Below are 14,155 nucleotides of genomic sequence, written 5' to 3' on the forward strand. Positions count from 1 at the left end.
GATCCACTAGCGCTCAGGTATGGACTTGATCAAGCAGAGATACTGTTCAGGGAAAGCGTCTGGAATGGCTTCACCATTATCTTCTTGCAGAATTCGACTTAGGTGATCTGCCACCTTGTTCTCACATCCTTTCTTATCCACTGCTTCCCAATCAAACTCCTGTAGAAGGAGTACCCATCTGATCAACCGCGGCTTTGACTCTTTCTTTGCCAAGAGGTATTTGATGGCCGCATGATCTGTATAGACAATCACCTTAGACCCAAGCAGGTAAGGCCTGAACTTCTCAAATGCGATTGGAGGCGGAAAAAATGTTGTAACTTTTTCCTTCGATTTTTTGACCTAATACCGCCCCTACAGCATAGTCACTAGCATCGCACATCACCTCAAAGGGGTGATTCTAGTCGGGAGCGCGTATTATTGGAGAGCTTATTAATCGGTCCTTCAAAAACTGGAATGCGGCCTTGCAGGCATCTGAGAATTCAAATTCTACATCGTTCTGGAGAAGTCTTGTTAGAGGCTGGGCTATCTTTGCGAAATCTTTGATGAATCTCCTGTAGAACCCAGCGTGCCCTAAAAAGGCTCGGATCTCCTTCTGGTTGGTAGGATATGGGAGTTTTGCAATGACTGCTACCTTTGCTGGGTCGACCTCTATTCCCCTGCTTGATACTACGTGGCCCAGAACTATTCCTCCAGTAACAATAAAATGACATTTCTTGAAGTTCCGAACTAAATCCTTCTGGCGGCATCTTTCCAATACCCTGTTCAGACTATGCAGCCCTTGATCAAAATCATCCCCATAGACAGTGAAATCGTCCATGAAGATCTCAATACAATCTTCCAACAGATCCGAGAAAATGCTCATCATACATCTTTGGAAAGTGCCCGGAGCATTGCAGAGGCCAAAGGCCAAATGCTCATCATACATCTTTGAACGTCGTCTTTTCTTGGTCATCTGGGTTTACAGCGATCTGGAAATAGCCACTATAACCATCCAGGAAACTGAAGTACTGTTTCCCTGCCAACTTCTCTAGCATTTGATCAATGAACGACAGAGGGAAGTGATCTTTCTTTGTGGCTTGGTTCAGCTTCCTATAGTCTATGCACATTCTCCACCCAGTAACTGGCCTTGTCGGGATTAATTCGTTTTTCTTGTTTTTCACTACTTGAATCCCTCCTTTCTTAGGCACCATGTGCACTGGGCTGACCCAATTACTGTCGGGAATGGAATAGATAATTCTGATTGAAACCAGCTTGACAATTTCCTTCAGCACCTCTTCCCTCATGTTGGGGTTGAGTTTCCGTTGTTGGTCGCGGTGTGGCTTGGCTCCTTCCTCCAACCGGATGTGATGCATACACAAATCCGGGCTAATTCCCACCAAGTCCATCAGCTTCCAGCCGATAGCCTTCTGATTCCTTCGTAATACTTCCAGTAACTTGTCTTCCTGCCCTTGGGTCAATCGACTGTTTATAATCACGGGCATAGTTTCGCCTTCTCCCAGGAAGGCGTACTTTAGATGTGCTGGAAGGGGTTTCAACTCCTTCGCGGGCTTTGGCTCTTCGATGGGCAGAGGGTTTTTTGCAGCTTCATCACCCAGTGGCTTTCCTTGATCAAGCTACTTTGCTAGGCTAGATACTTGAGCTGTCTTACCTGACCCAGTTGGCCTTCGACGTTCGCAAAATTCTGTTATTGCTTCTACGACGGCTTGGTCGTTCATTTCTCCAACCTTATTTTCTCAAACCACTCTTCTACTTCCTTTTCGACCTCTTCATCTACAGCGGAGTCCGTGAATTGCCTATTTAAAAATTCTTCTTCCAAAAATTCCTGCACCAAGGGCTCAGTCACATCCACGGAATACACGTTCTCTCCGTCGGCTGGCCTTTTCATGGCCTCATCGATATTGAATGTATACTGCTCTCCTTTGAAGTCCAGACTGATCGTCCCATTGCGGACATCTATGATATTGCTGGCTGTGGACAAGAATGGTTGTCCTAGTAGGACTCCACTCAACTCTTTTGCTGTGGGTTATGTCATCTTGATTACGAAAAAATCAACTGGGTATAGAAAGTTATTCACCTTTACAATAACATCTTCCAGAATTCCTTCGGGGTGAGTACATGATCTGTCGGCCAACTGTATCATTATATCCGTGTCGACTAGCTTGACCTCTCCCAGCTTCCGATAGATGGAGTGTGGCAGAACATTGATAGATGCCCCCAAGTCGTACATGGCGTGCTCTACCTGAATGTCTCCGATTGAAATTGGGAGTGTGAACATTCCTGGATCAGTTTTCTTGGAGGGGAGGTCGTTTCTCTGGATTACGGCAGACACGTTCTCATCTGTAATTAGTCTCCCTTCCTCATTGACCTTCCCTGCCAGGTAGTCTTTAATGATCTTACTGATCGGGGGGCATTTTTAACGTTGTTAAGAGCGGTACCTTTACATCCACATCCTTGAACGTGCTTGCCACATCAATTGTGGCATCTTTTTTTCTTGTCACCATTCCACGGTACGGATAAGGCTTAACCCTTTCAGTTTCTTCCTTCTGACCTTCTTCTGAGGCCTCTCCTCCCACCTTTTCCTTGCATTTTTCTTCCACTTGACCACCTCTACTGGATTCTCCCTCTTCCTCACGGCTTGGTCCGAAATCCGTTGGTGGAGATATCGCAGGATGGCTGGGGCTTTGGTAGACCTTCCCTGACCGCAGGGATACTTCACTAATATTCTCATGACCAGGCGGTTGCATAATGGCTTCATTTCCCTTTAACTCGCCCAGCGATACTGCAACTTGAGAGAGTTGTTTCGTCAGCATCTCTAACGCCGCCCGCTGCTCTTTTTGAGCCTCCTGGATTTCCCGCATTGCATCATTTGGATGGTGTGGTACCAATATTTCTACGTGGCTTTCGTTGGGGTATATGTTGTATCTTTGATTCGGCGGTCCTCCACTATAGTTGGGCTGCGGGTAGTCAGATTGCCCGTAGTGTTCTTGCTGATATCGCGGCTGGTTGTATTGTCGATTTCCCGGGTGTTGATTTCCCCGTAGGTGTGCTGGGATGTACGTGACCATCTGATTGTTCGGCTGCCTTCCCTGGTTGATAAACTGAGGGCCTTGCTGTTTGTACCCCCAATTTCCTTCCTGTTATCGGCTTGACCAGTTCGGCTGTCCTCCACTTGACCAGTTTCCTTGAGGTACGTTATGTATCTTGTTTCCTCCAGAGTTTGGTCTATCCTGGATCCGTGCGGGCAAGTTGAGTTTCCCTTCAGAGGGTTGTACTTGCTAGGTTAATAACTGGAGTGGTTGGTTTTGATCAGTCCATCAAAAATTGGGATGGTCCCTCCATGGAGCATCTCTCTGCTTCCCCTGGATCCAGTTTCCATTTGCATTCCAGTGGCCAACGGCATTTACTTGAGCCTGCGGTTCTTCCTCTGGGGGAAACTCGCAGTAATAGTAGTGATGCTCTTCTGGCGGTGGCGGCTGCGGCAAATACTGTGTCTCCTTCGGTGCAGGTGGTGGCGACGGTCTCCTTTTTTCTACCGCTTCCAGCAGTTTCCTCTCCATCTGCTCGAATCGAGCCTCCAGCTTTTCATCGTTGCGCGCCTCTGCTGCGTGCACTGCTCCTCTCCTGTACTGCCCTCGAGATGTTTCGTACGACCGCTTAGCCTCAATCAACCTTTCCAGTATATTCTTAGCTTGGCTAAAAAGGGTTTTTGAGAAATCCCCTTGTGCTGCGAGGTTGAGGTCGTTCTTGCTGTCCACCGTAAGTCCGCCATAGAAGATCGAGTAGATCTCCTTCTCCCCCAGCTTGTGGTTAGGGCATGCTTGTAGCAGCCCTTGGAACCTATCCCAGTACTGGCCGAGGGGCTCGTCATACTCCTGTCTGGCTTCTGTAATTTCCCTTTTTAGGGCACTTGTTTTTATGTTGGAAAGAAACGATCGAGGAATATCATGCGGAACTCAGCCCACGTCCTGATGGATCCTTCCCGCAGCCTTGACAGCCAGACGCCCGCATCGCACTTCAAAACGAAGGGAATAGCCTTAAGCCTGTAATCTTCGGATGTGGATCCAGCTGGCACGGGCTGAATATCACAGTATCTGCAGAATTCTTCCAAAAAAACATACAGACATTCCTTCGAAAGGCCATAGAAATGGGATAAAACGGCCAGTACTCCTGATTTGATTGCGATAGTCCGCATTCCAGGAGTAGCGGCGATGGCATGTGTGGGCTCTCTCTCATCATGAGCGTGTAGAGAGCCGATTCCCGAGTCGTCAGCGACAACGGCCATCTCTACTTTCGTTCGTTCCGGTGGCGGTGGTTGTGTTTTCTGCTCGGTGGCTGCTGCTACTTCTAATGCGGCTCTGCGACGAGTGATTACAACGCCGGCTTCCTGGACTCTCCACTGAGTGTTAGTTCTTCTGTACATCAAGGGATTCTTCAACTTTGATTAAACTAAAAGCTGAGTACAACGTGAAATTTAAACTAAGATAACACTTGGAAGCTAAGAAAGCGGTAAAAACTGAGAAGAATCTCAGCGGGAAACTTAAGATAACGCTAACAGAAATGAGTATTCTGAAGCGCTCCCTTTCGGTCGCCCTTTAAACTAAGCTATCTAACTAAGCTAGAGAACTGAACTAAACTAAGCTAGAGAGCTGAACTACGCTAAGCTAATCTAAACTAGACGGAAAGTAAAGTCTCAGATTCTTTTCTTGTGGTGGCACACCCTCTATTTATAAGCTCGATTCGGCCTCCAGCTGGATAACGATCTTGACAGGGAATATTTCACTTTTACCATTTTTGGTAGTGGACCCCAACTTCCACTAACTCATTCTCACTCACATTATATTATAAAACTAATATATAAAAGTAGGACCCACATATCACTAACATTTTCAACCAACTTTCTATTACATTTCTTAAAACTCGTGCCAGGTCAAATGGTGACGAATTTTAATGGACGGAGTAATAAATAGTACTTAAAATATAGTATCAAATATTTTTTAAAATATTTAACTGAAAAATGAATAGTATAACAAAATTATATGTGTAAACTAATAAAAATATAGATTTATAAAGTATTTCAATGGTTTGATTTGATAATAAGAAGTTATATAAATTGACAAAACAAAGAAAGGTTAAAAGAAGAAAAAATGCTCTTAATGAGGCTTGATCCATGGACCTCTTGGTTAAAAGTCCAACAATACAACCTCTAGGTTACTAACTTTAATACCACATTTATTGAAAACTCATATTTTTCTATGCACGAAGGGGGTGATTTTGCTATTTCCGACTCGATTATAAGGGATATTTAGGTTTTCCGGACGACCAGGAAGGGAAGGTCGCCCCCTCCTGCCCCCCCTGGATTCGCCGGTGGCCACAGCCGCAAAAAACTTATCTGCCTAGTAAACACAGCCACAATAAACTTGTCCGCCTAGTCATTACAAAATAAATTAAGAAAATTAAAAAAAAACGTTTTTGACCGCCTAGGCGGTCTCGGCGGCTCACAATAGGCCGTCGCGCGACATCCGCCTCGACCCCGCCGTGTACCTGGCGCTTCCACCACCGTTGCGGCGCCCTACTGTGGACACTCTTACATTTTACTATCTTCATAACATTTTATTAAAAACTAATCCATCTGTCCAAGCTAAGACGAAACATTTTTTAGTCGGTACGAGATTTTTGGAGTTGTTGATTAATGTGTTTAGTTGAAGAGAGAAAATATAGGTGTAAGTATTAAATGAAGAGAGAAATAGAGTTGAATATTCAATTGTAAAGGAGAAAATATTCACTAGTCATTCCATACCAAATTACACTATAAGTTGTGTGTCCAAGTAATCATTTTTTGACAAATGGAAAATCACATCCAATTAGACAAGCACTTTTTTTGGAAAATTGCATATTAGTAGTAGTATTTATATATGGAAATTACCGCATGTTTTTCACCTCCCATATAGTAATATATATGCATAATATAACAATAATATTTTTATATGTACTCTTCATCTTTTGGTGTAAAAAAAATTATAGTTATACAATGCACTTTGTTAAAATTTTATGGGTGTAGTTTTCTTTTCTTATTTATTTATGTATATAACTATAAATTAAACTGAAAAATATACACAAATAAAATGCATGATCGTAATTTAAATTTTTATTAGCATATTAATTAATTTATCTTTCTTGGTAGCATGTCAAAAGTCAAGAAATTTTTAAAATAAGAAAATTAAAATCAAAGGTAATTTATTTTATATTCTTTTAAACAGAAGAGTTATAGGATTAGTTTATTTTTATTTTAATGAAAGATTATCAACTTATGAATCCATACATTTAAATTGACATTTGGATATTATTTATCTATTTATATGATAATTAACATTCACTTAATATAATATTAATATATGCAATTTTCTAAGTGAACTTTACTACATACGCTTTTAAGATTCTAATATTTGTTTTATTTTATTATTGCACATGCATGATAATATAAAGAAAGTTACCACAAAATAAGCATGCATTAATAGTCAAAATACAGTCAGATAATTTCCATATATAAATATCGATTAAGCTATTTTTCCTAATTAATGATTGTCTAGTTGGATGTAGAGCTTTACATTTGTCAAAGAATGATTAGTTGGACACACCAACTCATTGTGCCATTTGGTATGGAAGTAGTGAATAGTTTCTCATTGTAAAGAAAAAAAAGTAGTTGACTGTATTAATTGGAGAGAGAAATTTTCCAAAAATAGAAATGTGTCATCTTATTTGGGACAAAATAAAAAGTAAAGTGTATCATCTGTAAGTGAGACGGAGGGAGTAATACTCACTTGATTCTATAAAAATAGTTTTATTTTTCTATTTTGTTTCATCTCACAAAATTAGTCTAATTCTATTATTGACAAATTTTTATCTCTTGTAAGATGAATTTCATCTCCACTAACAATACTTTAATAACTTTTTTTCGCCACGATTCAATCTTGACTTACTGAATATTTTATCTCATTATCATACTCACTCTGCGCCCGCCACAAGTGAACAATTTATTTGGTGCACAATATTTAAGAAAATGATATTATTAAGTTAAGTAGAGAAAAGACAGAAAATATGTTAATTTTTGCCAAACAAAACAATCACTTGCAATGAAACAATCCAAAACAGAAAGTTGATCACCTATTGTAAAACAGAGAGAATAAAAGAAATTGAACATCATCATAGAGTATACACTATTGTTGTTTTCTTTTTTAATATTCAGTTCGTCTATTAAAAATTGTCTTTTTGTAGACAACATAGAGTTTAACATAAAAATGGTAAATGTAAGTGGAAAAGAGAAAATAAATACTCCATCTGTCCCACAAGAATATGCACTATTTCTTTCTTAGTCCGTCCAACAAGAATATGCACTTTCTAATTTTGGAATGTTTTTTCTTTTTAATAAGGTGAGACTCATTCTCCACTAACAATACTTTAATTACTTTTTCCTCTTCATCTCTCTTACTTTACCAATTTTGCAGTAAACCGTGCCGTCCCCAGAGTGCATATTCTTTGGGGATGAAGGGAGTAAAATACTAGAAGTAAAACAGAGTAACAGAAAAAGTGGTCAAGAAAATTTATATGAAGAGTATGATTATTTAGTTTGTGATGAGTTTTAATGCACAATTTGAAAAGTAAGAGAGAGATAGAAAGAAACCGTTTTTAAAGTATTGTCAGTGGAGAATGAGTCCGACTTCATTAGAGAGGAAAAAATTTCTAAAATTAAAAAGTTCATACTAAAAACGTACTAAAAATGAAATAGTTCATACTTTTCAGAAACTAAAGACACGTAGAAGATAAGCTAATTTTGATAAATAAATTAAAATAAAAAATATAACTAGGAAAAGTAGATCACATGTATATACTCCCTAATCCCTATTCCGTACACGCAGTGGTAGGTGTTTGAATGGTAGGTGCCCGCAAGTGTTTTTTATTTTACGTGTGCGCACAGTGTCGGTAAATCTGTAAATGCACTCGGTAGTTGGCGGCGTTACGAAAATGATGTGCTACTTTTATCCTTCTCCAACTTGAATAGATAAAATTATTTTTTATCGTCACATGTGGAGTATTAATATTCTATATCTCTCTTAAATTTTATAACATTTTTTCCATTTATATTCGTCCTCCAAAATTTATCACATTTAACTTTTTACCACTTTTTGCAGTGAATCTCATATTCCATTAACTCATTCAAAATCACATGTTATTATAAAATTAACATATTAAAATAGGACGCACTCTGTACTAACTTTTTAGCTCATTTTTAATTATATTTTTTAAAAGTCGTGCCCAGTAAAAGTTTGACAAAATTTAAAGGATGGAGAAAGTATTATAAATATGTTTATGTAATCTAGTTGCCTCAAATTAAAATGGTTAGGGGGTTGGATAGGCGATCCTAAATAATACGGCTATCAATTTCTTTTATTTTAGGTTAGACCTTCCACAACCGTGCTCTTGCCAACGAGCATGGATGTGGGCCCGGCCCCACTTTTTCTGCCTGCTCTTAGGCAAGAGCACAACACCCACAGCCGTGCTCTTCCGCAAGGACGAGCACAAGGGTCCCACCATTCTATTATTCAATTTAAATAAAAACATTTCCATAAAATTAAAATACATTAAAAATACCCGAAATAATATTACAAAATACATTTAAAATTAAAAATTACATAATTAAAATCCTAAAAAATAAAAATTACATAATTAAAATCTTAAATATTAAAAATTATATAATTAAACTCCTATAAATTAAAAATTACATAATTAAACTCCTAAAAATTAAAAATTACATAATTAAAGGCTAAAAATACCCCGTGGAAGACTATGCATCCGGCGGCAATACCCCCAATTGTTTTTGGAGGCCCAATATCATGGCCTCATGCGATCGAAGTTGCACGGGGGTCATAGTTAACCTATCGGCCATATTGAGTTGGGCCAAAATCCCCCACAACGAATTGGTGGGGGTGGAGGTGGCGCATAGGGAACGGGAACGGGAGCAGGTTCGGGAGCATCGCAAGATGGAGTCGCGGCGCGACGGCGGTTGCCCGCCGCCTTCTTACTTCCTTGCGGTCGGCGTTGGGAACCGCTCGGGCCGGCGTCGGGGCTACCCAAGTTAGCTCCGGCAAGTGGGCTAGCCACGTCTTCGGAGCCAGCGTCGGATAGGGATACTGACCTTGACCGTTTGGAGGAGCCGCTAGAGGAGGATTTTACGCCTCCCCTATACTTCAGATGCGACCGCGTCTCCTGCCAAATGTTGAGGTACTTGAACGGCTTTTAGTTCATGGATTGGTAGGTCGACAAGGCGGAACTGATGATGTCGACCTCGCTCCGGCTGCTCCACGCCGACCGCTCTTCCTGGAGGTAATACCCCTGGAACTTTTAGATTTCTTCGTTGGCTCTGTATATGGCGTTGCGCACCATACTCTCGTTGCGCTCGATTGTTCCAGCCGGTCGGTTTTCATTGTACCAGCGACAGATGTTCCACCAATAATGATCGCCGAATTGGTTCATGCCAACCTCCGGATCTTAGGAGATTGACAAGAACGCCTTGAACAATTGCTCCATCTCCGCCGGAGTGTACGGTGTGCGGACACCGCGAGTAGGAGGAGTCGGAGTTTGGGAGGGGCCGCTCGACCTCGCTCTAGGATCGGGTGTCCACCCGTATTGCCCTTCGGGGGCATCTTGGTCGTCGATCGGGTAAGGCCGGTAGCCACCCGAAACTCCCGAACTTTGGGTTTGAAGAGGGGCCGAATATTCCATTTCCGGACTAGGAAACGGTTGTGAACCGAACCAATCGGGGTTCCAACCGTGGGAGCCCGGGGGTGATCGTCGTGGCCGAACATTGTTATGTTGTAGGAGTGGAAGAAAGATTGAGAATGGAAATGAGAGAATGTAGATGAGAACTGTGTAGTGTGGTGTGAATTTTTGGGTGTGAAAGTGGGGGTATTTATAGATGAAAATGTGTATTTTTGGGGGAAAAAAATTAAAAAATAAATTAAAATTGGGTAGAAGACGGACATAATTTTTTGTGAAGTGGGAAAATATTTTTTTATTTTTAATTGTTTGCTCGCTGTCACGGACGCTTGCTCGCTGCCACGTCGCTTGCTCGCTGTCACGGACGTGCTCGATGGATCGAGCAGCGCCGTGCCAGCGGCGGACAGCGTCTCCGTACCGCTGGCACGGACGAACGGACGAGCTGCAACTCGCCGTTGTGGATGCTCTTAGAGTACCGCTGGCACGGACGAACGGACGAGCTGCAACTCGCCGTTGTGGATGCTCTTAGAGTTTTGAATTAAATGGGCATTTCAATTAAAGCCATTAGCAGTGCCTTAAAATTCACTCTAAAAATCAAGTCTTGGGATCGATCTTTTGATTCTTTCTAAACTACTCCCTTCGTCCCAACTAAGTTGAATCGAATTCCTTTTTGGGATATCCTAATTAAAGTCACTTTTCTGTTGACAAAAAACAAAACATCCCATTACTATTACTTTAATACATCACCTACCTTACTCTCTCTTACTTTTCAACATAATTTCTTAATCTCTGTGCCCAAAAGTTTTGACTCAATTTAGTTGAGACGGAGGGAGTACTAATTTTCAAATTGTATCCACACTGTTTACAAATATTCATATGTGTTTTCAAAAGTTTATTATAATTTAATACTCCCTCCGTCCCGTGCTACTCGCACGTTTGCTTTTCGGCTCGTCACAAAGTCCTTACACTATTTATAATTTAAGTTAGAATTAATGCATTTAATTAATATGTTAGTTTAAGTTAAGAGCTCTTTTATTAAGTGATGTCTCATTACACCTAAAATTCTTTTTTAATTACACAAAAAAATCAATCCCAAATTTACGGCCTAAAATGAAAAGTGCGAGTAGCATGGGACGGAGGGAGTACATAACAATTTTCGCATTGAAGCCACAAATGCCTGTATTTTTGAGTTGCAGCGAGATCACTAGACCTTTCTCTTAACATATCCCTATTTTCCTTGTGTCACGTATTGATTTTACAGTTTAGCCCAAGCACTTGCAATAGCGCTCCAAATTCTGCCCCAAAATTTCATCCCAATTTATTTCACCAACATTTTAATTTTAATTTTAATTTTTGTGTTATCAAATAAAATAAAATAGAAATATAACATAAATTAAACGTAATGTCAAAACATACCTAATTTAATAAAAAAAGTTAAAAAGCAAAAAAAGTAGGAAATTATAAAAAAAATTACAAATCGGCTCAGCCGAAGCCACCGCAATAGCGCCGAGGAAATTGTCGAGCTGTGGCAACCGCCGATCCCTAGGTCAGCAGCCGCGGCCTTTATTCAGGCGGGTGGCTGCAATAACGCCAATAAACCCGCCGATTACGTCGGACAGGTTTATAGGCGCTATTGCAAGTGCCCTAAATGGCCAGTTCATAACAATCAATAGAATACGTAGGCAAATTATGGGTTTCAAATTCCGTTTTCCCTTTGGGTTGTTACCTCCGGAAGAGCAAAACTATAAAGAGAGAAGTATATATTTAATTTCTAGAATTTTCCCTTGGCTGTCATTTTCTAGAAAAATGATAGTCTCTGGATTTTGACCTATTTACACATAAAAGTGTTTTTTCAGTTTTTTAAAAAAATATTTCCAACCTATAAAGAGGATCTTTCCATTTCTATTTTCCCCAATTTGCCCGCCCAGCAACATAGTCACAGTGCTCAAACAATTTTTCAATTGTTTTATCTTCTTCTTTCTTCTATAAGTCTGCAAGTATTGAAGGACATTTTGAATATTCACTTGACGACTACCATTAAAATGTCGACAACTTCCACCAAAAATTACTCAAATAGAGGCAACGGTTGTACGTAGCTACGATTCACGTACGAATATTGTTGGTATCATGAAATGACATGCCTAAAAACCGTAGCAGGTTCCACATGTAAATAGTATATAAATGCTCTATTTTGTGTATGAAAAGAAAGAGAAGGTAGGTGGCTGTAATTTTTACCAATGGTGTTTTTATCAAAATGCGGATTTTATAAAACAGAACTAAAGACAAGTGACTAAAATTAGAATCCCTAGATGCATAATTTGTGAAAAAATTAGAATGGACAAAGATGTTCTTCATAGGCTGAGCATTTTGTCCAAAAAATTATTAAAAAGATGAAAAAACTTGAATAGGTAATAATTAAATATGTGCCAAAGGTAATTTTCAGGAACTATATATAGGTGTAGTTGTATTAGCTACCTTGATTGCTTAGGAATTTTAAAATGGGTGAGTAGAGGAATAATATTATTATATTTTAGAAAAGATTTATACTCTTTACAATCTGGAAAAATAATAATAATCTTATTATTATTCCATTTGATCCATTCACAAAAAATAGTTTTACCTAAAAATTAAAAGTTTATCTCAAATGATAACCCTTATATTCCCACTACAGATTTACAATTTATATCTCTCATTTATCTATTTTTTTCATTTCTCATACTTTACTTATTTTTTCTCTTTATTCAACTTTGTTCACTTTTTAAATTTTTTTTTACTTTATTATTTTTTTATTAAAATCATCCCCGTATTACTTATATAACTATTTTTATTGATGGAGGGAGTACTACTTATAAAAAAACTAGAAAAGTACAAAATACGATCTGAAATTCTAAATATTTTTGAAAGTTATCGGCGACAACCAAGTCGTGTCGGGGGGTACGTAGAAATTTTGGGATGAAAATATGTATAGCAGACTAATAAGCATTGGACTCTAATACAAAATTACGGGTTGGAAAGAATTAAAAATTGTGAATTTTAGAACAGAAATAGTAGAATATTGGGCTTTCATCAAGTACAATTAAAATATGTGCATGCTCATGATTTATGTGACAATTTTCACCCAAGCACTCATGTAGTATATGGAGTATATCTTTATTAGGACCTCCATTAAGAAAAGGACTCATGTAGACCTTTATTTTGTCTTTAATAGTTTCATGAAAATTAAATTCCAAATTCTACAAAAACAAAGATAAAGAAGACTAATAACTCATTGTCCATTACTCCATTTCTCCTAAAAACAGCCATCAAAATGAATACCAATTAAGAACCATATATCAATTTACCTCATTAATATCAGTTGACACGCGCTATAGTATATACTCCATCTATCGCATTAAATATGAAACATTTGGATATCAACACGAGATTTTATGTAGTATTGTTTTGTGAGTTAATGAAGAGAGATGAAAAAGTAAAGATGGAGTTGTTTTTATTTTAGAAAACGTTTCATTTTTAATGGGACAATCAAAAAAGAAAAATATTTCATTTCTAATGGGACAGATGGTGTATTAATTTCTGACTTAATATTAATTCATTGATTGATGAATATTAGCATGATTTTGTGATAAAATTGAAAGTCAATTAATATGTTTTGTAATGCCAATTGATATTACCGAATCGAACAGATAAATACAGTAAGATTATGTGACATTGAAAATTAACAACAAATATATTTTATGTTACCAACTAATATCGCTGAATTCTCATTTTATTGTGGTCATCTTTTCATCACAACTCATAGTTTATTCTTTGTAGTAGAATGAATGCACTCATTAATTTTGTCCCATCTTTGTCGTATATATCTTTACTTAGACATTTATTCAAACCAGCACTATGGACATGAATTAATTCATTTTATAGAGTAACATGAAGACAAGATGAATCACCAATTAAACATGTTTACTTGAAGAAAAGTCTGTCTTGGTTGTTGCATTTATCAATTATTTTTGAAGAAGATAACATTGTTGCCATGAGGTTCAAACATAAAAACTAATTCACACTGAGCAGATGCATGATTGTTAGCTTAGATAGAAAGAAATTAATTTTTGGGAATCAATTAATTAGACGATGAAAATGGATCCTATCTGGTGATTTGCGAGGTGTTAATTAAATGAATGTTTCACAATTAGATGGTATATTGAAGTATACTCTTGTCTATATTATGTGAATTTTACTGGACTTGTTGTCTTTTGAAGCACAATCTCTTTATAACTATAAATAAACTCATATGTCTTAAATTCTGGACATCCAATTGATATGAGTCAGATATCCAATCTTTAACCCCTTGATTTTACGGGGTTATGCTTGTTAGTACTCATTATAGTAT

General features: G+C 38.4%; 1 protein-coding gene across 1 annotated transcript; it reads right to left on the minus strand.

The window, feature by feature from the left end:
- Positions 1-1,711: 1,711 nt before the first annotated feature.
- Positions 1,712-2,858, minus strand: LOC121754592. Its single transcript, XM_042149927.1, has 3 exons — positions 2,436-2,858; positions 2,075-2,311; positions 1,712-1,822 (listed from the first exon to the last, which is right to left on the minus strand). Exons 1-3 carry the CDS (start codon positions 2,856-2,858, stop codon positions 1,712-1,714), a joined length of 771 nt encoding a protein of 256 aa, XP_042005861.1.
- Positions 2,859-14,155: the final 11,297 nt, after the last annotated feature.

The sequence above is a fragment of the Salvia splendens genome, chromosome 11 (genome assembly GCF_004379255.2).
Source record: "Salvia splendens isolate huo1 chromosome 11, SspV2, whole genome shotgun sequence".
Classification (NCBI taxonomy): domain Eukaryota; kingdom Viridiplantae; phylum Streptophyta; class Magnoliopsida; order Lamiales; family Lamiaceae; genus Salvia; species Salvia splendens.